General features: G+C 38.1%; 1 protein-coding gene across 5 annotated transcripts in view; it reads left to right on the top strand.

The window, feature by feature from the left end:
• The window catches only part of ASAP1 (ArfGAP with SH3 domain, ankyrin repeat and PH domain 1), a 134,249-nt gene that overhangs the window by 37,318 nt on the left and 71,623 nt on the right, over positions 1-25,308 (top strand). For all 5 annotated transcript variants that reach the window (XM_086608847.1, XM_086608846.1, XM_086608849.1 and 2 more), the window contains 2 exons: positions 14,976-15,048; positions 24,649-24,794. In XM_086608847.1, the coding sequence (XP_086464973.1) occupies positions 14,976-15,048; positions 24,649-24,794 (219 nt within the window). The remainder of the gene's footprint in view (positions 1-14,975; positions 15,049-24,648; positions 24,795-25,308) is intronic.

Genomic DNA, 25,308 nt, shown 5'->3' with positions numbered 1-25,308 from the left:
ATATAGAACTTTAGGATCCATGAGGAGTTCCACAGCTTACCATGTGCAATGCAAAGCACTATGCTTTTGCACTTTTAATTTTTTATTTCAGATTTGCTACCTGCTGTTGCTTTAAAGTCCTCTGCCCTCTGTGTTGGAAGAGACTGTGTTCAGCTGTTGGATATCCACCCCTCTTTGCCATTTGGGATTTTTATAGGCCTTTGAGGTCAGGGAGGGTGCTTGGCCTCTGTCTTGCCATGTGCTTGTCTCCAGAGATGCAGCTTGTGCCTGCAGAGATCTGAAGGGTTGCACTTACTGTCTTGGGTAATAAGGAGGAGTAGGTGGGACTTCTGAAGGGGCTGCTCTGTTAAAGGAAATTCAAGGTTAAGTATTTCTGGAAAACCTACTGTCAATTACCTGCAACTTCTGTTGCACCACTTAGTGTTTTCTTTCTATGCAGTTCTCTGTCAAGGCCAGCTTCTGCCCTTAGAGCTAAATTCACCTTCTCTCTCTGAGCGAGAGGAATGCTGAGAGGAAGCAGTGCTTGCTTGGAGTGATGCGTGGTGTAGGGGATAAATGGTCCTGTAACCGTAGCAGGAAGTATTTAAACTGGGTTACTAGAGAGTTAAATAATGCAGCACACTGAAAGTTGCATAAAGTGCTTTTCAGATTTTGCTTGATTGTTACCATCAAGTGCAGTAATTCTCTGTAGTTGCAAATGTGAAGACTTCAGTCCGTACTTCAGCAATGGTTTATGTGCTTGTGAAGATGAGGAGGGAAGGCATAAGGAAATCCATGTAGTTACTGTAGATTAAATAGTTGACTGAGTTTCTGAAGGATATAACCCATTTTAAAATCAAAAGAAAGAATGTGAGATTAAAAAAGAAAATCTGTAGCCTGAGTCACCCCTGCTGGGGAAGGAGAAACTTTAATTTAACTCCTACATGCATGAATATTGCTGCTTTTTCAGAGTTGGTTTCTAAGGATCCAAGTTTTACAGTCTCAAAGTGTATCTTCACGGATCAAAAGTAGGTGGAATGCAAGGGATGCAGCTGGGATGGAATAGATCTTAATGTAGTTGAAATAGAAAATATCATCCGTTTTTTCAGGTTATGATCACATGGCAATTTTAATCTGTTATGAATTCGTGCATCCCTTGGAGGGGTAGAGCCACCATGTGTGTAGTTGTCCTTCTTTGTGCTGGCCATAACGCAACAAAAAAGGCAATTTTAATCTGATATCATTTCTCGATTTTATGATTTTCTGAACACTAGTGTGCTGGTCCAAAGGAGATAGTGGGAATGAGTGGTTGCCAGGGGGAGACAGGAAAACCATCTTTTTCAGGTCCTGTGAAGCAACGGAGCACTCTAGCTTTCCACAGAAACCTGCAGGGATGCCTGTTGCTTCTGGTCATAATACACCAGCTGGAATGTGGAATGCTATTGATTTTAACCTTCATTTGCTTAACCATCTCATCTTTCCTGCCCAAATTTTCATGATATTACTCACCATTTTTTCTGTACATTCATTCTGCATTCCAAAAAGAGAGTCTTTTAACCATACACATACATGTAGCATAAATTATAAGACACATGTTGTATTTTGTAGACATCTGAAACAGTGAAATGGTTGTTATTTCCTAAGGAAAAGGAGAAAATCCATCTTCATTGATACGCCTCTGTTGAATTAAATTGCATTTGGAGGTTTTAAATTTTTTATTAAAAAATACAGTGAAGAAGCTGCAGAAATGTAAAAATGAAGAAAGTATCTTTCTGGCTAAGTAAAAGTCTTCATGAAAAGGTACTACATTTATTGGTGGTAACATTTTGTCGTGTCCCATATCATCTAAGTCTAAGGGTGTTTGTCAAGAGAGTACACTATTGCATCAATTTAGAAGTTTATGTTCCGTTCATAGCTGCTTCTTTGTGACTTTGTGAGAGCTGCTGTGCCGTTATTTAATTTTAAAATACCGCAGCCTATTAATCTCCTATTGTTCTAGTATCTCTCTAGCTTTTATGTAAAATCATGCATCAATTGTGCGAGCTTCTTGAGTATCTTTAAGACTGATGTTGATACGTTAATTTCATTTAAGTGCTAACTGCATCCATTAGGATTAGCTGATATAATTTTTTAGAGTGAGCTGGAATTAATAAATTGTTTTCAGAGCCAAGATAACCTTAAGATAAATGTCATAAATTGATGATTTTAGTATTAGTCTTAATTTTGTGCTTAGTGGGGGAGATTGGGTAGTTAAAAGAAAAAATAATTGTACCAAGATATGAATAACTTGGTTTTTAATTACATATACTTTATTATGTAATTATGGCTGGTTTGGGTGGGTTTCAATTATGCTATTACTTTGTCCTATGTTTACATGTAACCTGTATTTTCCAGTTACATATACAAGGATGAAAACCTATATGGCAATGATCTGCTTTGGCCATGTATTCTTGTTACCCTGCAGTAGCAGTCTTGGTTTTCATTAGCTTTCCCAAATTCCTTTCTCAATCTTGAATCATAAATTATATTTCTTATTTTAGAGAATAATATTGCCAACCTCTACTCTTTTGGAGTGATACATATCCTCTTCAGCTGTAAGACTTCTGTTTTAAAAAAAACCCCAAACTAAGCAAGCACAAAACCTAACAATGTTTTCCTTCTCACTGGTGTTTTCTGATTTTTCCTGTATGCAGAAGTGTTATTTCCAAACTTTGTTTTGCCCCAAGTGTTTTAATGTTTATTCTAGCTAATCCTGTTGGAAATACCATTTGATGATTTACTGAAGTTGATTCTTTCACCTTCCTTGCTGCTTCTTGCAGAAGACAAGATTCTGGGACCCATGTGTTTTAACTGCTACTTATTTAAGGGGATTTATCTGAAGAACGGATGTAGGAATGCCTCTTCCAAAGAGGGAGACAAGAGTAAACAGACTGAAAACCTATTTTCCATACAATACCTAATATCACAGGGAAATGATAAACTGTAAGCATTTTGAAGGTTTGTTGTGGTGTTTTTTTTTTTTTACTCCAAGCAAAATAAACTAAAAGTCAATAGCTGCTGCTGGAGCCTGGCTGTTACTGGAAAAAGTGCCGTTACCATTAGAGCAAGAATATTGGTTTCCAAGAAGTTAATACTTATTGCTGTGTTTAAGGTCCCTTATGCCTATGATTCACTATGTGTGAGTTATGTACAAAGCCTATGTTTTACCTGACAAAAATGCACTGAAATAATATTTTGTAGAGCAGAGTTTGCACAGTTACTTGATATGGAGTGTGGACGTATGCATCCTAGTACCTAGGAGCATAGTGCAAGTGTTAGCAAAAGCGTTTTAAGCCCTGGCTTGAGGAAGAGAAGAATGATTGTGCCTGATCTTCTCTACCTCCACTGAACTTGAACCTTCTTACTTAGGTGCTGCATATATGGGGAAGTTGTTATCTTTGCCTAATTTTTTGCTTTTAAATCTGTGGAATTTGAATGCTTTAGAAGCCCCAGGTCATCAGTCACTTCTCTCCCAGCTTATTCCTAAGACTTTTCACTTCCTGAAAACTTTTCTATTTTTTTTCTCATTTGCACGAAGTGTTTCACAGTGCCTCCCAAAATGGTTACACAATGTAATTGAAAAGTGTCATAAAACTTGGACTACTTTTTTGTAGTTAAATGCTCCCTAACAAAACAGTTATTCGTTCAGCTAGTACCACAACTGTATACTTGTGTTAAAAATGTGACTTATATTAACAATATTCAGTTAAATCTGTGATCAGACAAATGAGTTGCATTTTGTAAATGGAATACAGTGCAGCTATTTTTATATCTGACAATACTTTAAAGAAAGTGGTTGCTGGCGTAAGTTCATTGTGTTTAAGATCTTGGCTGTAAATATCTGAAGTTTGATATTGTTAAGAAAATATTCTCTAAGGGCGTCTATTCTCTAATACAGTCTTAAAAGAGAAATAGCATAGGACTATTTTTACCAAACGCAATACTAGGTTAAAAAATACTGAGAAGTAAGTAGCAGTTTGCTTGCAAAGCACTCGTACTGTTTCCTAACATACTGGAAACTACTGCCAAATTCTTCTAAGTTTCATTGTGGTTTTACAACAATACCTTTAAAATCACACACTTTATTTAAAGTGTCCTTCCTATGGAAGGGAAAGTGGTGGCTTCTGTGTGGTCCCTGACTTTGTCAGGTCATATGCTCAGTTTGGGCAAATGAAGGTCACCTTTGCGCTGTGGGATTTCAGCATTGTCGGCGTATCCTTTTCTTTCGCCACCGATTGATTTCTATGGCTTGTACCTAAGTCAGAAATTCCGTTCTGGACTTAACCAGTTTGCCAGTGGTCATAATGTGTGCCAGCACCCTCGAGATAAGCCCCAGAGAATCTGACTGGGTTACAGGTCTTCGCTTTAGGTTGGATATCCCTTCTCATTTTGTTGTGTTTTACTTGTATATTGAGAAAGCAGATCTCACTGTGGTCTGAAGTTATATGTAAAATTATTTTGTTAATTAAAACATATACGGCATTACATAATGTATATTACACACATACTTACGTGTGGGTTTTTTCAGCCTGTATTGCTCTTAGAAGTCTGTTGGTTTTCTGTACCACAGTGAGGATGAGATGCACATCTTAGTTTTGTAAATGGATGTTTCTGCTATTTTTGCATGTTGATCAAAAGAAATGAAAGACAATGTAGGAAAAAGCAGAGATTTTTAGGTGAGATTTTTATTAAAATATTAGAATTTACTATTCCAAATATCATGTTTCCTTTTCTGTAGTTTCCCTACTAAATTAAATATGTTCAGAGAATATGTTTGTATCAAAGATGATAGTGAAATTCAAAATTAACTATAATGCTTCACGTCTAAAATTTGCTTTTGTGATTTTATTTTTTCCTTTTGTAAGAGGAGTCTTAAAATGCTTCTCATGCATTTTGTAAGTCATGTCTAGCTGAAGTCTAATCGTAACAGTTAGAAACACAACTCCCGTTGTACACTGTAAAACCTCATTTTACATTGTAAAACTTTAACTTCATTTGTATTTTTAACGTTTACCTTAAAAATAAAAAAAAACACAACCCACAGAACGTGTGCTTACTTTCTAGAGTATCTCTAGATTTGTTGTTATTCTCCCTCCTGTTGTTATCCTATAGTGCCAGTCTACATTATACACTATAAGAAGGACTGGATGATAGACTTTCCTAGCTGGTCATCCAAGTGTAGCTCTGAATTTCAGAGTAAGTGGTGGTGGTTACAGGTTTAACATGATGTAAGAGATGAAGTCTTATTGAGTCTGTCATCATAGCACTCTGATAACAAAACAAAACTGATCTGTATGCAATGGCCCAGAATGCTGTAGTAGTCTTCAAGGTCTATGTTGTAATGAAGATCCCATTTATTTTTCTTTTTAAACCTAATGAAAACTGTTGAAATCTGCAGCTTGGAACACATAGACACAATTCAATTATTTATTTTTTTTTTTACATAAACCAATTTTAATTCATTCATCTACCTGCTTTTTCTTTCTGAACATAATTATTCTGAAATGTCATGTATTTAAGTATTTCTTCAGGGGTTAAAAGGAGAAGGAGCGTGGGTTGTTTCTGTTCTCAAGTAAGGGACCATGCCCCAGCCCCCAGTGATGCAGGGTTTTTTTTTAAAAAAAGAGTTTTTAATAATAACCTTTTGAAATGGCTTGATCTACCATGAGTATGTGTCTGATGTCCTCCGTATCTCTGCTGCTAGCTGATACCAGATATTGACAAATAACAATACTAATTGAAATTTATAGAGCTCGGAGGTGCAAGTGTCCTGTGTAATTGCAACAGTGCCGTGAGGCTGGCAACAGCTGAGTGAGGGAGTACTCGATTTATCCTTCAGTGTCACTGTTGAGCTTCTGTAACATTCATAGAAACTTGTACAATATTTGAAGAATTTTGCTGCCTGAGAAGGTGGTAATAATGGTAACTCATGTGTCCTGATCTAGTGCATCTTCCCTCCCTGACTAGATAATACCTGTGAGTTACTGGGATAACAACTTAAATATAGAGCATGCAGCAAAATATTTTGTGGTTTCAAAAGAAGAAAGAACAGTTAACGCAGGAGGAAAATATTTTGTGGTATTTAACACTGATGTAGCAACTCAAGAGCTCTCCTGTTAGTGAAATTGAGTCAGATATGGTGTGGGGGAGCAATTCTGGAGAGACTTTTGCGCTTTTTTCCCAATTCAAGTTGCTAAGAATCACGTTTCTTACTAATAAATCTTTGTCTGCTAGCATATCTGTCTAGTGTGTGTGTGTATTTATGCTGTTTGCATGCCATGATTGGTGACAGCCAACATGGTTTCACTAAGGGAAAATCATACCTGACAAATTTGATGGTCTTCTATGAATGGTTACAGCATTGGTGGATAAGGAAAGAGCAACTGACATCATCTAGCTGGACTTGTCCAAAGCATTTGGCACTGTCCCACATGACATCCTTGTCTCCAAATTGGAGAGACATGGATTTGAGGGATGGACCTCTCAATGGATAAAGAATTGACTGGATGATCACACTCAAAGAGTTGTGGTCAACGGCTCAATTTCTAAATGGAGACCAGTGATGAGTGGTGTTCCTCAGGGGTCAGTATTGAGGCCAGCGCAGTTTGCCATCTTTGTTGGTGACATGAACAGTGGGATCAAGTGCACCCTCAGCTGTTTTGCTGACAACACTGAGCTGTATGGTGTGGTCGACCCACTGGAGGGAAGGGATGCCATCCGGAGGGACCTTGACAGGCTTGAGAGGTTGGCCCATGTGAATGAAACTCATGAACTTCAACAAGGCCAAGTGCAAGGTCCAGCACGTGGGTAAGGGGCAATCCCAAGCACAAGTACAGGCTGGGCAGAAAATGGATTGAGAGCAGCCCTGAGGAGAAGGACTTGGGAGTGCTGGTGGATGAGAAGCTCAACATGAGCCGGCAATGTGCACTGGCAGCCCAGAAAGCCAGTCGTGTCCTGGGCTGTATCAAAAGCAGCGTGGCCAGCAGGTCGAGGGAAGTGATTCTGCCCCTCTACTCTGCTCTGGTGAGACCCCACCTGGAATACTGTGTTCAGCTCTGGAGTCCCCAACACAAGAAGGACATGGAGCTGCTGGAATGGGTCCAGAGGAGGGCCGTGAAGATGATCCGAGGGCTGGAGCACCTCTGCTGTGAAGACAGGCTGTGAGAGTTGGGACTGTTCAGCCTGGAGAAGAGAAGGCTCTGGGGTGATCTTATAGCAGCCTTCCAGTACTTAAAGGGGGCCTACAGGAAAGCTGGAGAGGGACTTTTTACAAGGGCGTGTACTGACTGGACAAGGAGCAATGGATTTAAACTGAAAGAGGGCAGATCTCGATTAGATACAAGGAAGAAATTTTTTACTTTGAGAGTGGCGAGGCAGTGGAACAGGTTGCCCAGAGAAGTTGTGGCTGCCCCGTCCCTGGAAGTGTTCAAGGCCAGGTTGGATGAAGCTTTGAGCAATCTGGTGTGGTGGAGGGTGTTCCTGCCCATGGCAGGGGGGCTGAAACTAGATGATCTTTGAGGTCCCTTCCAACACAAACCATTCTGTGATTCTATAATACTTACCACTAAAATTAGTTTCTACCCAGTGGAAGGTGATTTAAGAGCCTGTGCCTGTGGAGAAAACTTTCTATCTGTCACTGGATGTTTTCAAGTATTGTCACTAGTTGTGTTTTTTTTCTGCATGACAGAAGTTAGAAAATTAATCTGATCTGTGTCATCATTGTATCTGGAAACAAATCTCCGTTTTGTTTTTCAGTTATTTCTAGATGTACTTGTGCACAAAATGAGCTTAACTCAGAAATACTAACATAATTCAACTGTGGACTTAAAGGAGGAAACTGCCCAAAATATTGTTAAATATTCCCAAATGATTCAGAGCTTGTACAGTATCAAATATTCGTTCCATGCTCATTAGGAAAAACATGATGCTAATTTAATTTTATCTACAAGGACTCACACATAGATAGCAATTGGCATCTATCTTCCTGCTCCTGCAGACAAGGCTTCTGGGTAGCCGAAGATCAATTGTCAGAACAAATTACAATTTAGGAATACTGGACTTTTTAGAGGGAGATTTTTACAAGCAATTATTTACTGTGCTGCCATTTGAGTAATACTTGAAGAATAATTTAGTGACTGTTATTTTTGCAACTCTTGTTAGACACTACACAAATGACTTTGCTCATCTAATGTCACCTTTGCAGCACTGTAGGGATGATGATTTTTCTCACGTGCACCAGTTTGGAGAGAGGGTGTTGCATCGCATGAGGCTGTGTAACTTCCAGCAGGGGATGTGAGGGAAGTTGAGCTGATGAGATCTCTGTTAAGCTTTGACATTACCTGAAAAATTATTTTCTGGAAAAATGTATTTTCTAAATTTGACTACTGATAATTCTATCCTTATTTTATGGTTAAACACTGAAAGTTTCCAATTGTCAGGGAAATGACAATTTTTTTTAAAAAAAATAGTGTCTTTTAATTGGAGTAGCTGGTAAATTATGCTGTAATAAATGATATTGGGAGTAGCTGGTAAATGGTGCTGTAATAAATGATATTGACAGCAGTTACTACAGTAATAACTGCTTGTTGAGGTGGTTTTTTTTGTTTGTTTACTTTCTCTTATTTGGATCCTTTGGATTTTTAAGTAGTTCAGGACAAGTTCAAACTATGCTGGTTTATATCCATCTTTTCCACGAATGGTTTAAGTGTCTCTGGAAAATTCTTAGCCACTCCCTATTTTTGTCATGTGGACGTGTGCTGAGACCAGCAATTGGAAACAGACTTCACATCAGTGACTGGCAGGGCCAGTACAAACTGAGCGGAGAGGGAAGGACAAGAAGGGTGGTTTGGATCAGTTCTCCATGTATGGAATTAGGTGAGTTTGGTAGTCTGCTCAGTGCTGAGTGAGCAAGCAATGGGAGACCAACACTTGACTATTGTCTCCTCTTTTGGTCATATTTCACTGGGGCAATTAATGGGGTTTTGTCTTGTTGCAGTTTCAGTGATGTATAATAACTTAATAACCTGTGTCTAGTCTTCATTTATTACCCATCTGATAAAGTTTGGATTTTATTGTGGAGAAAACTGGTACTGGTGCTGAACAGCCATTACTTTGTTAGGTGCCATTGCTCCACTTTGTGATTTGGATATTGTACCTGGAAACTGAGAAGATGGCGAGCATGTTTTCTGTTACAGACCATAGTAAGTCACTTCTGTGCCGAGGTTAGATTAGTGTGTTAATTGATAAGTAAAAAACTAACTTCTTTTAGTCCCTTGAAACCAATATATCATGTGTTTATTTTCCATGAAATAATTAATCTTGTGTCTGACAACACATGCATGTGACTACCAAGCATTCATTGTACCCATTTGTGTGTATAACCTCAATGTATAACCTCAACCATACTTCACATGGATTGTTTTTTTTAATGTATGAAAATAATTTCTTAAAATACGTGGAGGGGTTTTTGTCAGGAGTACATAGATTGTGCATACTTTAATAGCCATCAGGCTTCTGTCATGGATTTCTCTTGTGCAAAATATTGTAATTGTTTAAAACCCTTATGTTTTGGTATATTATTTTTCTGGGTGGGTTTTGGTAGTGGTAGGATATGGAATTTTTTAGGGCAAACCTCCTACAACTGGAGTAAAATTCTAAACCTCCTCTGCTATGAGGATGAGCAGTTTGTTCCAGTTGGAAAATGCATCTCCTCTGGATAATAATCTATTTGAAGGGATTAATAATGTATGCTCACATATTAGTGCGATTGGCAGTCTATTGAACCACTCTTGTCTTTTTATTATTGTACGGCTGAAAGAGAAATCATAGAATCATAGAATGGTTAGGGCTGGAAGGGACCTTCAAAGGTCATCTAGTCCAACCCCCCTGCAAGGAACAGGGATATCTCCAACTAGATCAGGTTGCTCAGGGCCTCGTCCAACCTGGCCTTGAATGTCTTCAGGGATGGAGCATCCACCACCTCTCTGGGCAACCTGTTCCAGTGTTCTACAACTCTCATGGTAAAAAATTTTTTCCTAATATCCAATCTGAATCTACCTCAGTGTTTTTTTTTTCCTCTCCAAATTGTAAAGATTTGCAAGGAACACAAAATATGTTGGATATTTTAGTAGATCTAGTGGACTGAAGGGGCCACAGCATCTTCTGTGTAAACGTGTATCTCTAGGATGATGCTGACTTCTAAAAGAGCTAAATGTAACATGTACACAAAATGCTTTGGTGATCAGTTCCTGTAGTAGTGGTTTTACATTGATCAAGAAAGGAAGGTGTTTGTGTTGCTCAAACCATGCTTTTCATGTTAATTAAGAGTATTCGATGTACTTATTCCTAAGAATGATCTCCAGTATATAGACTTACATACAGACACATGCATACAAATTTGTACTTACCTGTACAGAATAGAAGGGCACCAGGTTCTAAGGAAACAATCAGTTTTCTGTCGAAATGTGAGTCTGGCAGGTTTTAGTACATCAAAGATCGACAGCGATCCAGAATCCATCGCTTTGCACACCGCGCAGTCGTGTAACTTCTGGTTTAAAATTCAGTAGCTGTTAAAACCGAGCACAGCCCAAAAACAGAAATACCCTTTACTGAGATGAGATTCTAGAGCGTTGAAGAGTGGCAGAAGCAGTGTCTGTCTGCGTGAACAGCAGTGCATGGCTCTGCCTCGTCTAGCAGAGGGGACGGAGGTGTGGGTTATGGGATGCCAACATACGCCTTTTCTGACCTGATACTGACTTGCGTGCTGTGTTGTGCTGGTCAACGTCTACGAGCAGCTACCCAGTGATCTACATCAGTGAAATGATTCATTGGGAGGACTCACCTTCCCTCCACTCCAAAATCAATTTGGTTTTCTTTCTTCAGGTGGACAAGTTTTCCAATTTTTATGTTGGTGTGAATAGCTACCAGTAAATGTACATCTTAAGAGGGAGGGTGCTGTGAGAAGTCTTACCTCTGAATGAGAAACGGTGGCTGTAAGTACAAATTTCTATCAATGTGCAATGTATTAATGGAAGGTGAGCTAAATCTGCAGCCCTCAAAAGAAAGCCCCTGGTTTTCATGGAGCTGAGGTCACCATAGGTCAGCTCCTGAACTGGATCTCCATGTAGCCAACATGAGTGCTCTGGTGTGAGGAAGGAGAGACACAGCTTTCTTCAGGAGTACAAATTTGGACTAGGTTGGTGGCTTGAAATTGCAACTTAGGTTCAAAGTAGCTAGATTTTAACAGGAAGGAGAGGTTAAATCTGGGGTGACTGTCTGGGGGATTCCAAACTGATGCGTTAGAAGAGCTGCTCTTGCATGATCAGGAGGTTTTCTTCTTGAGCATAAGCTTCAATATAAGGAAATGCAGGAAGATGAAACCTTGACAGGGCGTATGTCAGAGATCATGCATAGCAAATCTGCTGAGTATGAGGAGCAAGGAGCTTTCCTTGTGTAATTTCATAAAAGCAGATTAAATATGGAGGTGTTTTTCTTCATTTCTTCACTTATATGTCTCAGGGTTTTTTTTTGAATGTGAAATTTGTATTATTTTGAAGAAAGGTGGACCTTGTCTCTAAGATAACCTTTTTCAAGAATAAAATGTTGTTCAGCCACGGAGGTAGCAAATCTGTGTTGCAGGTGTCCTTTAATAAATTATCTGTCTTTTCACAATGCATAAGAGGGTAAGAAATCTCCCAGGGAAGTATGAAAGGCCTCCTGGGAGGTGGTACCACAGAAATGAAGATAGAAGCATTTTCCAGGAATGGGTGATGATGAGTAAGAGTTTAATATGTAGGAAGGAGCCCATCTGAATACCTAGAGATTGTCAGAGTCTCCTTGGTTCTCTGAGGCATTGTAGTTTTCAGTCATGTAAATGTGTCAGTTTTACTGAAAGAACTGATTTTATGTTTTCTAAGAATGAAAAATATTTAGTATTCTAAATGCTGGAAAATAAAATTAACTGATACTGCAAAGCATGCTTTCACCTAACTGGGGAATGCAAGCCTATTCCTGTCTACTTTAACATGCTTAAAATGTAACATTATTCTGGAATAATAATTGAATTGAACATTGAGTGCAGCTTACTTCCTCTGCAGCAGAGTGTGCAGCTAAAAATTATTAGCAAAAGGCATTCAAGAGAAATGTAGTACATTTGGAAACAAACTACCTACAGTTATGTAAAACAAACAAAACTAAAACAAACAACAAAAAAACTCCACCCCAAACCATCCAAAAAGCCCTAGATGACAGTTTTCCTGTACCTAGAATCCTACATAGGATTGCATTCCTGCTGCAGTAGGCATTTTACACTCTGCCCTGGTATGCAGTTATAACTGTGCGTGGATTTGTTTTACTTAGGGAGTTTGGGACTAAGAAGAACTAGTTCACGTAAAGATCGTATTTGCAAATGTAAAAATACAAAATTGACCTGTGATGTCATCCCGACTTAGATCACTGGCTCCTTCAGGCAGTGGATGTCATCTCTGTATATTGCTTTGCTCAGTGATTGCTCTCTTAAAATAACGAATGTTCCCTTCCATCCTGCTCCCATATTAGTGATGAAATTTAATTCTCTATCAAATCCAATTTGGAAGATTATTTTTTTTTGGTCTATTTATCCTAGTCGTCTAGATTGATATTTTTAGGAACTAGTACCATCTTTCTTGGAGTTTTTGTATTTGTTTTCTCCTCTTGATTGTCCAGTTTGCTTCAATATCAGAGTTTAGTTCAAAGTTTTATCTCTGAATCTCATCAATGGTTTTAACCATTGTCTTTTTTCCAAAATACTGGTTTCAAATTCTTATACTGTCCTGCATTCAAACTCTCAATAGACAAGTGAATCATTTTTTTCTTTCTGGTCATTGAAGATGGAGAGAACTTCAGTAGAAATGTATGCTAACTGTCTGGCATAGCATCCAGGCAGAAGCAAAAGCTTTTGGCAGCGTTTGCAAAGGAATCTCAGGAGAATCACCTGCTGTGCACTGTCTTGAAAAGGAACACAGTGTTCTTAATGTTTTATTAAATTTAAAAATTTTAACTCTGTCAAGATGAAAGTGAAGTAAAATCCACTGTTTTATTGGGGAGCAAAAGAAATAGTGATATTTGCAGTTCTGAATATTTCAATCCATTGTTCTGCTGCAAATGAAAAACTAGAGATAAATAGTATTAGGAAGCACTTATATAAATTCTGCCGTTCCGAACTTTATAGTTTTATCTACCACAGAAGTGGTTGTATAAGTTAAGAATATGGTGTTTTTCAGTTAAAGAACAGAAAAACTGTGTTTTCTTTTATTACAGACTTTTATGTATTGTTCCACTATAGTATTTTGCTTGCTTAAAATCGGGCCACTCCACGTAGAACTATTTCTTTATAGAAAATTCTATTTCTTTATAGAAATATAAATTGTTTTCGCTCTGTATGGGTTCCTACTGTAAGCATGCATACACTGAAGCACTCAGCGTTTTCAACTTACCTGGGAGCAATATCCTCTGTTACGACCATCTCTGGGGTTTAACACTCTAGTTGACCTGGAGCTCCTGCTGTGTGTGAGGCTTTTTTGGAGCTTCTTAACGCCCAGTGCAAGATACATTAATCATCCCAGCTTCGACAGCAAAAACTCTGCTTGTTGGTTAAGTGTTCACTCGTAGCGTTGCTGGTGATGACCCTGTCTGATGAGGTACGCCCTGCTGGAGGAGTAGCTGCTGTTCTGCCTTGCTCTGCCAGTCTTCAGGTGTCAGACCCACAGGAACTCCAGGCTTTAAGCTGTTTGGATCATATGGCTACCAAAGAGTCTCTGCAAGATAAACTTACTGGTCTGTAACAGCTAACAGGCTCAGTTGGGCTGCTCTCCTGACAGGGATTCTGAGTTCAGTGATTTGAATGTGAATATAACATGGCAAATGCTGCCAGTTTCATTAAAAATTGAGATTATTAATCTGACTATACTTATGTGATGGGAAATTGCCTAGGATCTAAAGGAGGAAAAAATACAGGAAATTATTTAAACATTTCTTTGTGTTCTCCATGAATCGCAGGGAACCATGTACAACATGTTAAGTATGCAGATTATCCAAAACTCTCCCTTAAGCAAAATTAACTGGATCACTGCGCACAATGCCAGTACATGACTTTTAAGGTTCTTAATTTCACAAGTCTAGACTAATGTTTAGTTCGATTTTATTTTTTGCTGTATCATAATATTTCTTTCTCATGTTAATTTGATTTTGTACATCAGATTACCAGTGGGTAGGGAGAAGTTACATTGTTTAGAAAAGGAAATACCTAGAAATATAATCCTAAATTCATCATTACTTACTAACATTTTCTTTTGGATTTTGAAACTATTGCAGAAAATTTGATATTCAGAATGATGAAATCTTGAAAACGCATCTTTGAGTATTATTACTATAAATACTTCCTTTTGGTAACATTATGTTGCACAAAATCAGATCTTAGTCCTTTTAATTTGCTACTTTTCATCTGTTTTTTTATAAAATTCTGTTGTGGAGTTTGGGGCAAGAGATTATTGTGATAATCTGTGTCTATAGTTGGAAGACTATTACTGTGGGAAAACCATAGAAGTTAACAAGCAATTTAGTTGTAGTAGAAACTACAGGGCTGTATGAGAAATATCTACTAACTATTTCTTGGTTTTTTTTCCAAATATATTGCAATTTGAATAAATGCTTTGTTCCTTGCAAAACTGAAATAGTGTTTTACTTTTATCACTGTCACTGCCGCTCTACTCTGCTTTCTGAGTGTTTTCAGTTCAGTTCTTTAATTTGTCTTGAAAGAGTTGAATGATCTCAGACCTTCCTGCGGACTGAATATGTTGTATCTGCAGTTTTTTCCAGCCTGTGAAACTGCTTCTTTCATTGGGTTTATTTTTAATGTTACAGTGTATTCAGTTGATCAATTAACTAAATATGTAAAATTGGTTTATTTATTGTTATTGTAGGCATTGGATCAAGACAGAACTGCACTACAGAAGGTCAAAAAATCTGTGAAAGCAATATATAATTCGGGGCAAGGTAAGACATTGTTTTAAGTTTTATACTGGAACCTAAGCACTTGGTTTCATAGAATCGTAGAATGGTTTGGGTTGGAAGGGACCTTAAAGGTCATCTAGTTCCAACCCTTCTGCCATGGGCAGGGAAACCCTCCACTACACCAGGTTGCCCAAAGCCTCATCCAACTTGACCTTGAACACTTCCAGGGATGGGGGATCCACAGCTCCTCTGGGCAACCTGGTCCAGTGCCTCACCACCCTCAGAGTGAAGAATTTTAGGTTTTAGAAGTGTCTTGCAATTTATCCTGTTGAAGTGTATACCACAGAGATGCTCATCTGTTAGGAGTGTTTGAATTTAAGATTTCTTTCTTTTGCTTCTGATTATACATCAGATTAATGCATTCTACAATTCTTTCACCCTGAAGTTCCTTCTTAAAGGCCTCTAGGAGACTTCCCGTGGGTAAAATTTCCTGCTGTCATAACATTTCAGGCAGTTACCTTCAGCTATTCAATCTAGGCAGTGTCCTCTTCATGGAGTGCACTTCTAAGGGAAATAAGAATGAAAACTTGTTTTAAAAATAATTAGAACTATCTACAGATACATGTGTCTGTTCCTTCAACACTTGAGTCTCCTCTCATGACTTATACAATAAAAATGACGTATCTCCCTTCTTAGATAAAACAGTGGAGATTTGTCATTATTTGACTTGTTTGAAGACACTGTTGATGTTTTATTGGAGCTATAGTAATAACTTTGATGAGAGGATAGTTGGCTGGAATATTTATTGGTGAACAGTCTGAGTTCAGTAACAAATGATGGTCAAACACAGATCAATGTACAAGTTAGGTTTTTAAAATCTCGTGAAGTAAACCTGGCGTCTACCTCTGTTGCTCCTAAGGTCTAAAACCTGTGCCAAAGGCAGATAAAGTAGCAGAGCTGGACACCTTCCAGTAAACATATGGTTGTAAAGACTGGATTTCAGAAAAGCCCAGTTCCTTTTCCCTAGCAGTAATAATCAGTTTAGCAAGTATTTTCCTTATGCAGAGCTGCTCCCGAGTGCTCTTAGTTTCCATGTTGTTTTGTGTGCTGTCCCATTAACTGGTGTTTATGGAAGCGTGTGGGTTTTTAATATATTGTAGATTCTTAACTTTTCTCTTCTGCCAATGATGAATACTGTTGCTCTGCTAGCACCATGTTTTAATTAGCCTTTCTGTAACTTCAGTTGATGATGAATGTTTTCCCAATAGACTGTGAAGCCTGATACAAAGTGGGAATAGTATTTGGTACACGTGTATTTGGTTTTTGCTTTTAAAAATATTCATATGCTCCAAGCAGCTTTTCCATTTGGAAGTACCTACTTACTGAATTTCAAAACTGATGAAAATTGTAGAACGCGTGAAATGTGTTCTGCCTGTTTTGAAATATATAAATGATCCTAGAGATTTTAGCCATCATTTGATTTGAGTTTCATAGTAAAAGTAACACTGTTTTCAGTGCCTGTAAGTAGACCAGACTACATCATGAACGAGTTGCAATGAATAAAAGCAACAGAAGGTTGGTTAATGGTTTTAATTGGCTGCCTCTGCACTAGAGGTAGCAGTTTCTCTTTTTCTTTTTTTTTTTTTGATCAAGTTTTGTTTCAAAGATGCAAGTTAGTATGAGTTCTTTTGGACAAAGAAAGCACTATAGATGATACTCTAGCTCCCTCTTCAGAGTGCCGTTGTGATAGGCTACCTTAGAATTTGAAAAGGTGTGCACAGGAGGCAATTTATGCAGTAATTGATAAACGTGAAGTAGGATTAGTAAGAGCAAGACTTAAAGCATGTGTTATACATGTGAAGCCTTGTAAAAATAAATATAATAATAAAGTCACTGAATTAAAACTCATTTTGCCTGCTTGTAAAAAGAGAATTGCTAAGCCAGCTAGTTTCTTATGCTTCAGTGATGACAGTGGGTTTCTTTGACATTTAACTTAGTGAAAAACCAGCTATAAAATACGTTGTCATTTATCAGCTCAAGCAAGAGTTAGGTGACTATTTTCATATTTCAAAAGAAGCCTCTAACTACATTTTGAAAGCTCAAAATTGAAATTTTTTGTTTTACAAATTTGTTTGTTTGCTAGAAGGTGAGACCATATTTAAACTACTGGAGTAGGAAATGTTTTTTTTAAACTCCCCAACTTCATAATCTCCTTTGAGAGCTCTAGCTGGACTGGTGAGAAATGATTATTCAGGGGCAAAAGAAATCCTTCTCTCTTTAGTTCAGTAATCCAATTCATATGCTACCAAAAGTCATAGCTAGCATTTTTTGGGTTGCGTCGGGGATTTTGTTTTGTTTTGTTTTTTGCCTGAAGTAACATTTGAACAGGGACATTCATGCAGTGCAATGTCTCATGCAAAATTCTTCAGAAAAATCTAGCCCTCTGGTATGTTGGTTTGTTCCTCTTCATTGCTGAATTATGAACCACGAGGGACTCTCTCCTGATGCGAAGAGAGCTTAAATGTCACCCAAATACTTTTTTTGCTTTTGTGTGCACATCCCTCACCCGTGTGTGGTGCCTAGGTTTAGATCCACTGCTATGGAAACAAAAACATACTGGCACAGAAATGTGGAGATCACTTGGAAAGATCCTGTTCCTTTTTCACGGTCTGGAAGTACTGTTTGGGAAAGTACTGTTTATGAAATCCAGTGAGACATAAGTTGATACCTCTTTCTGACCACTTATCCTCAAGTAGCTCATCCACCCTATTCTTAAACACATCCAGGGATGGGGACTCAACCACTTCCCTGGGCAGCCTATTCCAGTGGCTGACAACACTTCCTCCTTATCTGGCTTGCATTTTTATTTCTGGCATGATAGATTGCATCGGTAACTAAGATTAACCCATCTTACGTGATTGGTGCTTGAACTTAATGGAGAATCTGTTCTGACTCGCTTCCCCATAACATTTGGATTGAATTGTAAGAGCAGTAGATTGCACAATTAGTTTTGTTGTAAATTTTTCAATAGCTCTTTTTCATTAATTCCCTGGTATGAATCCCAAGTATAGTCAAAAGAATTCACACAGTGGAGAAATAAAAACATAAAATCCGTGCAAGACCAAAGGTACCGAGTTGGACCAGCAGCGCACATGGTTTCCCCCAAAGATCAACATCAGATGCTTGAGGAAATAGAAAAACGGTGCAAAGATGAAGTGATGGGTGGTTTTGGAGGTTTCTTTTGGTTGGTTTGTTTGGTTGCTTTTTAACACTTTCTCAGCTCACAATGATATAAAAGCCGGGCATTCCTGAGTCAGGACTGATGTTGTGATGCTTCTTCACGGACTTTTACAATTAATTTTGTCTAAGGAATTTAAATTCATGTAAATCTTCATCATGCGTAGTCTTGCACCAGTCTAGTTAAATGTACCCTTCCTCCCTTGTGATGTTGTTCCATGCATGCTCTTCAGGCCTCGCGTCTCCTGAGGAGCAGACTGGCCCTGTCCGTGTCTCAAAGCGTTGGCCTCAAACCCACCAGCATGACTCATTTGATGTGAAATTGAGGGAGTTTTGTGTATTCTGGGGCATGAGAGTTTGTAGGGGACTTTGAAATCCTGAAGCTTGCTGCAGTGGTGTTGAAGGACTTTTTGGTGGATGAATCCAAATTTGATTCAGTATCATCCATTCTACCTGTTGAATTAGGTTTATGGATTGAGTTTCTTCCTCAGTCACCCAAAATATCCCCCTTCTGGACTCAGCAGCCCTATGGGTTTTTGTGGGTGTGTTTTTGTTGTTTTTTACGGAAACTGTCCCATACATTTAATCATCCTTTCTCCAAAATGGCAACATAGGCTTTCTTTTTTAAAACAAGGAAGAGGAGTGAGTTTAAGGTAACAGTGACAGGAACAGCGCACGATATTAAGGGTTTAAGCACGCTATGCCAACGTTTTTGTGTTGCTCTGTCGCACGCTCTGTTTCTTAATAATTTCTGCTATTCAGCTTTGTTTTGCTTGGTACCGAATGTTGAGATATAATTTCAGAACCTTTCTTTATAATGTCTAGTTACACAATAATTTCTGAAAGTGAGTCGTGTTTTCCCTTGTGTTATGCTGCCTAGTGCCCCCTTTCATACATTGACCGTTTGGCAGGGGATTCCTCATCTAACTTGGGAGCTACCCAGATGTGAGCCTGTTGCCGTAGACTCTGTGCACAATTAATGGATGTACATAGAGACTTCTAGGGTGAGGTATATCCAACTTCCTGTGCCGTTAGATTAGGATGAGCTGAACTGTAAAGTTTCCTGTGCTGAATGTAAGGGGAACGGTAGACCCCAGGCTCCAATATGGATATCTTTGTTGTGGAAGTCTGTGTTTGGACAGATTGATATCACCTTTGGAGTGAGCATTTGTTTCTATTGCCCTGACTAATTTATAGTATTGTATGGAAAAGAAGAACAGAGTTTATCCCTAAGAATCTTATTTTCTAACTCAGATGTTGTTAAATGATGTGATCCTTACCGCTGTTCCATACAGGACTTCACTGGTGACCTCCCTCTGTTGAGAAAATTAACTCTATTCCTTCCTTTCCCCCACCTCATCTTTTTGACCTGTTTTCCCTGTGTGTGAGGCTTGTCCCTGTTATCCTTTGTTTGCTTAGTTTCTTTTAGTGTTTTGGTGAGGGACAGATCTTTTCAGAAGTCCACACAGATAATTTAATGTGGATTTCCTCTTCCCACATGCTTGTTGATGACCTGGGGGTACAGGGACTTTTGTGAAGTAAAAAATTTCTTTTTATAAAACCTGTGTTTCTTGTTCAGCATTTTGTGTTTATTCACTGATCCACCAGTTCTGTTTTGCACTGTAGTTTCTACAAATTTGCCTGAGGAATATATCGGCATTACTGCTCTGCTGGTGCATACCTGAATTCTCAGTTCTCTCTGGAGCTCTTATTAAAAATAGCTATTATATTTACTTCTCATTCTTCCTGTAATATTGAGGCTATTATAAATAAGAGACTTGACTTTACAACTATATCGTTTGCCTATTTTATTCTTCTGTATCTGGGTTTGAGTGACTTGTCATTGCTCATTTTGTCAGCTTTTATGAATTCTACTGTGAGCACTTAGATTTGGTATAAATTCTCTGAAGCAGAGTTGAAAGAAAATTCTTCCATGAGGACTTCCTCAAGCATGTCAGCAATGAACACAGATTGAAAAATAAGTCATTTCCCTTCCAGGGCTGGCGTATCTCTGTGCTTTTATACCATGGTGATCTGGAGAGCCTTGCAGACTCACTGAGGTGCTCCTTGCTCTGGAAATCTTTGAAAGAGACTTTTATTACTTTTCCTTTCAGCAGTCTCAGTCCAGAAGGCATTATTGTTATCAAGTCCAGATAAGAATATGGTGGTCAAATATTTTTTTCTTTCCTATATTAGATTTCAGCTCTGTGAAGTATGAAATGAGAAAGGATGCTTTCTTATTTCAAATAACTTCTTTTGCCATCCTTTTTAACCTTGCCAGCTTTCTTGCTTTTTCTAAAGTCTTTCTGAGTCTCTTTTCATGTGTGTGTTTTTCCATTCATAAATGCAGCTTGGCTCTGACCTTGGTTATTTTTCCTCTGGCTACCCGTGGAACAAAGCCATTTCATAAGGGCAACATAAAAATAGTTTCAATTTGATCAGGATTCTAAATCATGATTCTTCTTTTTTGTACTTAACCAGATATGCAGAAGTAATTCTCAGCAATTTAGATGTTCTTCAGGTTTCTCTGGGCATGATTTGAGTATCATCAGTGGCAGGGAAGAGCTGTATTGGCGTATTTTTCTTCCGTAAACTGTTTAACTCTTTTTCTTGTTCTTCAGTGTTTGCAGGTTGATGCATCTGAACAAAACTATTATAGAGAAAGGAAAGTTAAGGCTTTAGTTTTAGTGATGTGTTTTCTACCTCTGGTATATAAAGGCTGTTCTTTAACTTCTCTTCACTGTATTTATTTTTCAGTTTCCTTACTTAATGCACACAAGTAGACATGAATTTCACTGGGTTCAGAAGCATATGCTAAAATTCTGGGAACTTTTGAATGGAAAATAAACATAGTACTAACAACTAACCTGTTGTGATAGGACAAGGGGTAATGGTTTTAAAATAGAGGGAGGTAGATTCAGGTTGGGTATTAGGAAAAAATTTTTTACCATGAGAGTTGTAGAACACTGGAACAGGTTGCCCAGAGAGGTGGTGGATGCCTGGAGACGTTCAAGGCCCGGTTGGATGAGGCCCTGAGCAACCTGATCTAGTTGGAGATATCCCTGTTCTTTGCAGGGGGGTTGGACTAGATGACCTTTGAAGGTCCCTTCCAGCCCTAACCATTCTATGATTCTATGAAATGTTACGGGTTTCAATGAAAGAGTACAGATTCTTTATGCCTTGGGAATTTTCTGTCTTTTTCTTGAGAAAAGTTTACCACAAGGTCACTTTAGGCATAGACAACTTCAGGTGACTGCCTGGGCAGGCAGAACAAGGTGCGATTCAACCCTGGGAGTTCTTGAGTCCGAGCCACTGCAGTGCTTGAGGCTCAGAGCAAGGGTGCTCCCTGCTTCTGGTGAGTAGTGCTGTGTAGCAAAAGGCTGCTGTCACCTGCTGTGGCTGTCATTCCTTCCTCAGTTGCTTGGATTTGTGTCTTCAGATGCATTTGTATTATTTCCTCCTCTTAACACGTAATCCTCAATGCATGAATTATAGCACAGAAGTGAGGGTTGCTGCAACATTGCTGCTCAGTAAGCCCCACCAGGGTTTTCTGAAGAACAAAGGCAAATTCTGTGCTGAGTGTTTCTCAGAGTTAGAATAGGACAGAATATTTCGGTTGGAAGGGTAGATAACAATCATGTTTCTGATAATGCTGCTGTGTCCAGTCCAGTGTGGTGCTTCATACTACATGTGCTGTTCTAGAGTGAGGTTCTCAACATGGGCTCAGGTACTGGCTGCCTTGCCAGATCCCTTTGAGGAGGGGATGATTCGTGAGGCCCCTTTTCCTGCTCATAGCCCCTTGGAAAGGAACTGCCTGTGTCAACGGGAGCAGAGCCCATCCTCAAATGCCCGTGATTCTGGCACCTCTCGGGGAGCTGCTGAAGGAGGAGGATGTCTTTCTGGGAAAGCTGTTCTATTTTCATCACAGTACTGAGCTTTGTTTATGATGTTGAGAAGGCATGGGTCAGCTCTAGAAGGCAAACATTATCCTGTGTATGTACTGCTGTCAGTGTTCGTGTCTCTCTAGGGTTATTAAAGTCCTTCCTTCAGGCCTGGTATCTAAGGAAGTAAACATCAAGTCATGCACTTACAGCTTTCTTTATACCAAGGAAATTTTATTAAGACACTGGGAAGTAGTTTCTCTGTTTGCATGAGGCATCTACAGGGAGATTAAAGCATGTTCTTTGCTCTGAGCGTGTCGGTTTTCATGTGGTGCATTTTAGCGTAGGCTGCACGGTAGATGTAATTTTTCATCTATGTGCCTTTAAGGTTAGGTAGGGAACTCCCTTACCTCTGCAGTAGAGAATGTTTCTTCTCCTTTTACAAGACTTACGTTGATACTTGCGTAAAAATTGAAAATTTATTATTCTTACACAATTCTTGAATTTTTTATCTATATGTGTGGTAATTACAGAAGTTTTCCTATTACATTATAATCAAAGCCTCATGTCTACAGTTAGGTGATTTGTGATCTGAGATTCTTGAGATTCTTGAGAACTTCCTATATATTGTTTTAGGACAATGACCTGCTTCCTCTTTCTGACCAGGAATTTTTTTTTGCCTTTTGACAGATAAAGGAAACTCTCTTCTTAGAGTGTTCTTTCAGTCTCTTTACAAAATTATTTTTGAAAATGCTCTATGAAACAACAAAGCACTTTAAATCAAAATGCTAGGAAATATGGTGGGGTTAGAAGAGCTACACAGGGGTTCCATGATCTAGCAGATTTCTGTCTGACCTTGTTCCATTATCCTTCCTTTTCCTTCAGCACAGTAGAGTACACTTGAGCTTTATTAGCTCAGGACTGCATAAGCCAAAGCTCCTTCTTAGATAAAGGCTTCTATGTATATTTATGCAACAACTTTTACATCAAAACAAAATTCACATTTTATTATTAGATAGTGGTTTCCTTGGTTGTAATGCTAAGCAGTTTGATTAAAACCACATGCTTTTGCACCAGTTCTATTAAAAACATACTGTTTGAGTTACAACTCGATATTAACAAGTGATTTCATATTTGGAATTTTGAAAATGTCAGTGTTAATGTCTAATTTTAGAAAGTAATTTGTCTGATATGTGGCATTTGGGATTTGTTTTTGGTAAATAAACATTATTAGTTATTTATTCATTTATTCATTGTCTTCTAATAGTTTTTCACTTTTGTTTGTTGGTGCTTCAGTGCACTGTTCTTTTGAGTACTGTTAATACCTTAGAAGTATTACTGTTTGACTCTTCATCAAAGTACATTCATGGATTGTGGGACATTATCCACATTTGAAACTTACTTTTTTCTTCTTCTTCTTTTCGTTTTTTTTTTGTCCCCTCATGTAATTCAAATAGTCTCAGGCGATATGACAATTTGAAGAATATAAAGCTTACAAGTATTTTGGGGAAAAAAATGGTACCTATTGACAACTATTCTCTCTTTTCCTCCCCCTTTTATTGTAGGGAGCTTGTTCTAGCTGGAATTGCTCTGTGGTTTTGTGTTTGTGGCTAACAGGAAGAAACATAGTAAGACTAGGAAGCCCATTAAAGTGAAACTTTGATTTAATTAATACCAGCAATATTTCTCTAAGAGAGATGGAGGTAATAAAATGTGTCCCAAAGGGCTGTGGTGGCAAATTTCCTATTTAAAGATTCTAAAATGGAAGTAACAAAAAATACGTAAACAGATGCCAGAAAGGAAAGAATAGAAGCAGGAAAAACATTTCAGGCACAATGGTCTGTAAAACAGAATTTCCTTTGTCCTTGAATTAAGGATTTTGCTCTCTTTCACTGGCTTCAATTTCACCCTCTTGGTTCTGACCTCTCTGTGTGTCCAGTTTGCAGTTAAATAGGTTGCCACAAGTCTTTGGCTATATCCTAACCTACATTCTGTTCTATGGGGTAGCTCAGTTTTACAAAGCAGGTGAAAAGGGAATCTTTGTAAGACGTGTTTCTTCTTTTAAACTCGCAGTCAGATTCAGACTTGGTCTCCTTAGTTTTATATCTGATACTATTGACTGTATTTGTTCTGCAAAGTTGTCCTACATTACAATTTGAAAAAAAAAGTTTGCATTACAGTGATTACAGTGGACAATTATAAATTCCCACGTTGTTTACAAAATGAGCACATGTACTTACATTGTTCGATTGATTTATTACTTTATTAATAACCACGGAGCTTTTTTCATGGATGTATTACAAATTCAAGTTGCTGATGTAAAAGAAGCTTATATATGTCTGTTGCTAAACAGTTCTTTTTAATATTAAAATTGCTGTAATTTTCAGTAAATACATTAACTTGTGGCTTTTTTCAAAGTACTGTTTGTCAGTTAGTTTGTCACTTTATTGCACTACATAAGCTTCAAATAATTATTGACTGTCTACAAGAAAGAAACTTTCTGACTTTTAATTTTTCTTTTCAGATCATGTTCAAAATGAAGAAAACTATGCACAAGTACTAGATAAATTTGGAAGTAATTTTTTAAGTCGGGATAATCCAGATCTTGGCACAGCTTTTGTAAAATTTTCCACGCTTACTAAAGAATTATCAACGCTGCTGAAGAACCTGGTGAGGAGTTTGAAACTTTCTTAATTTTTTACTTTTCCTTCAAAATTAAGTACAATACAACAGCTTCGTGATCCTGATGAATGATGATAATTTTAGAGATGCTTCCAGTTTATTTCAAAAGCCAACACAGTAATTTCTGCAGAGATTATCTCTAAAGGATGTTATTACGTACTTACTGTGTTTGATTGTTAATTGACAGTTCAGAAGAAAAATATAAATGTTGAGACATCACTTGAGACGTCATTGTCAAGTGAATGACGGTGTTATATCTCTTCTTGTGGACCTTAATTTTAAATCATTCCCTGACTTGAAGTCTTTCCAGTTAATAATCCAATACCATAAGTTACGGCTGTTTTGTCTTACTTCAGAAAGAGAAACTTCCGCTTTTTGGAAGAAAAATAATGATTTGGGGAGCGTGCTTAAATGGTGTTAATAGTCCATTCTCTCTGTGGTATACAAAGCATCCCTTGCTTAAATATTAGGCTTATGAAGGTGGTTTAAAGGTTCATCTCAT

The sequence above is a fragment of the Tauraco erythrolophus genome, chromosome 3 (genome assembly GCF_009769465.1).
Source record: "Tauraco erythrolophus isolate bTauEry1 chromosome 3, bTauEry1.pri, whole genome shotgun sequence".
Taxonomy (NCBI): Eukaryota; Metazoa; Chordata; class Aves; order Musophagiformes; family Musophagidae; genus Tauraco; species Tauraco erythrolophus.
Note: the sequence above shows the minus strand (reverse complement) of the source record. Positions and strands in the feature narration are given on the sequence as shown.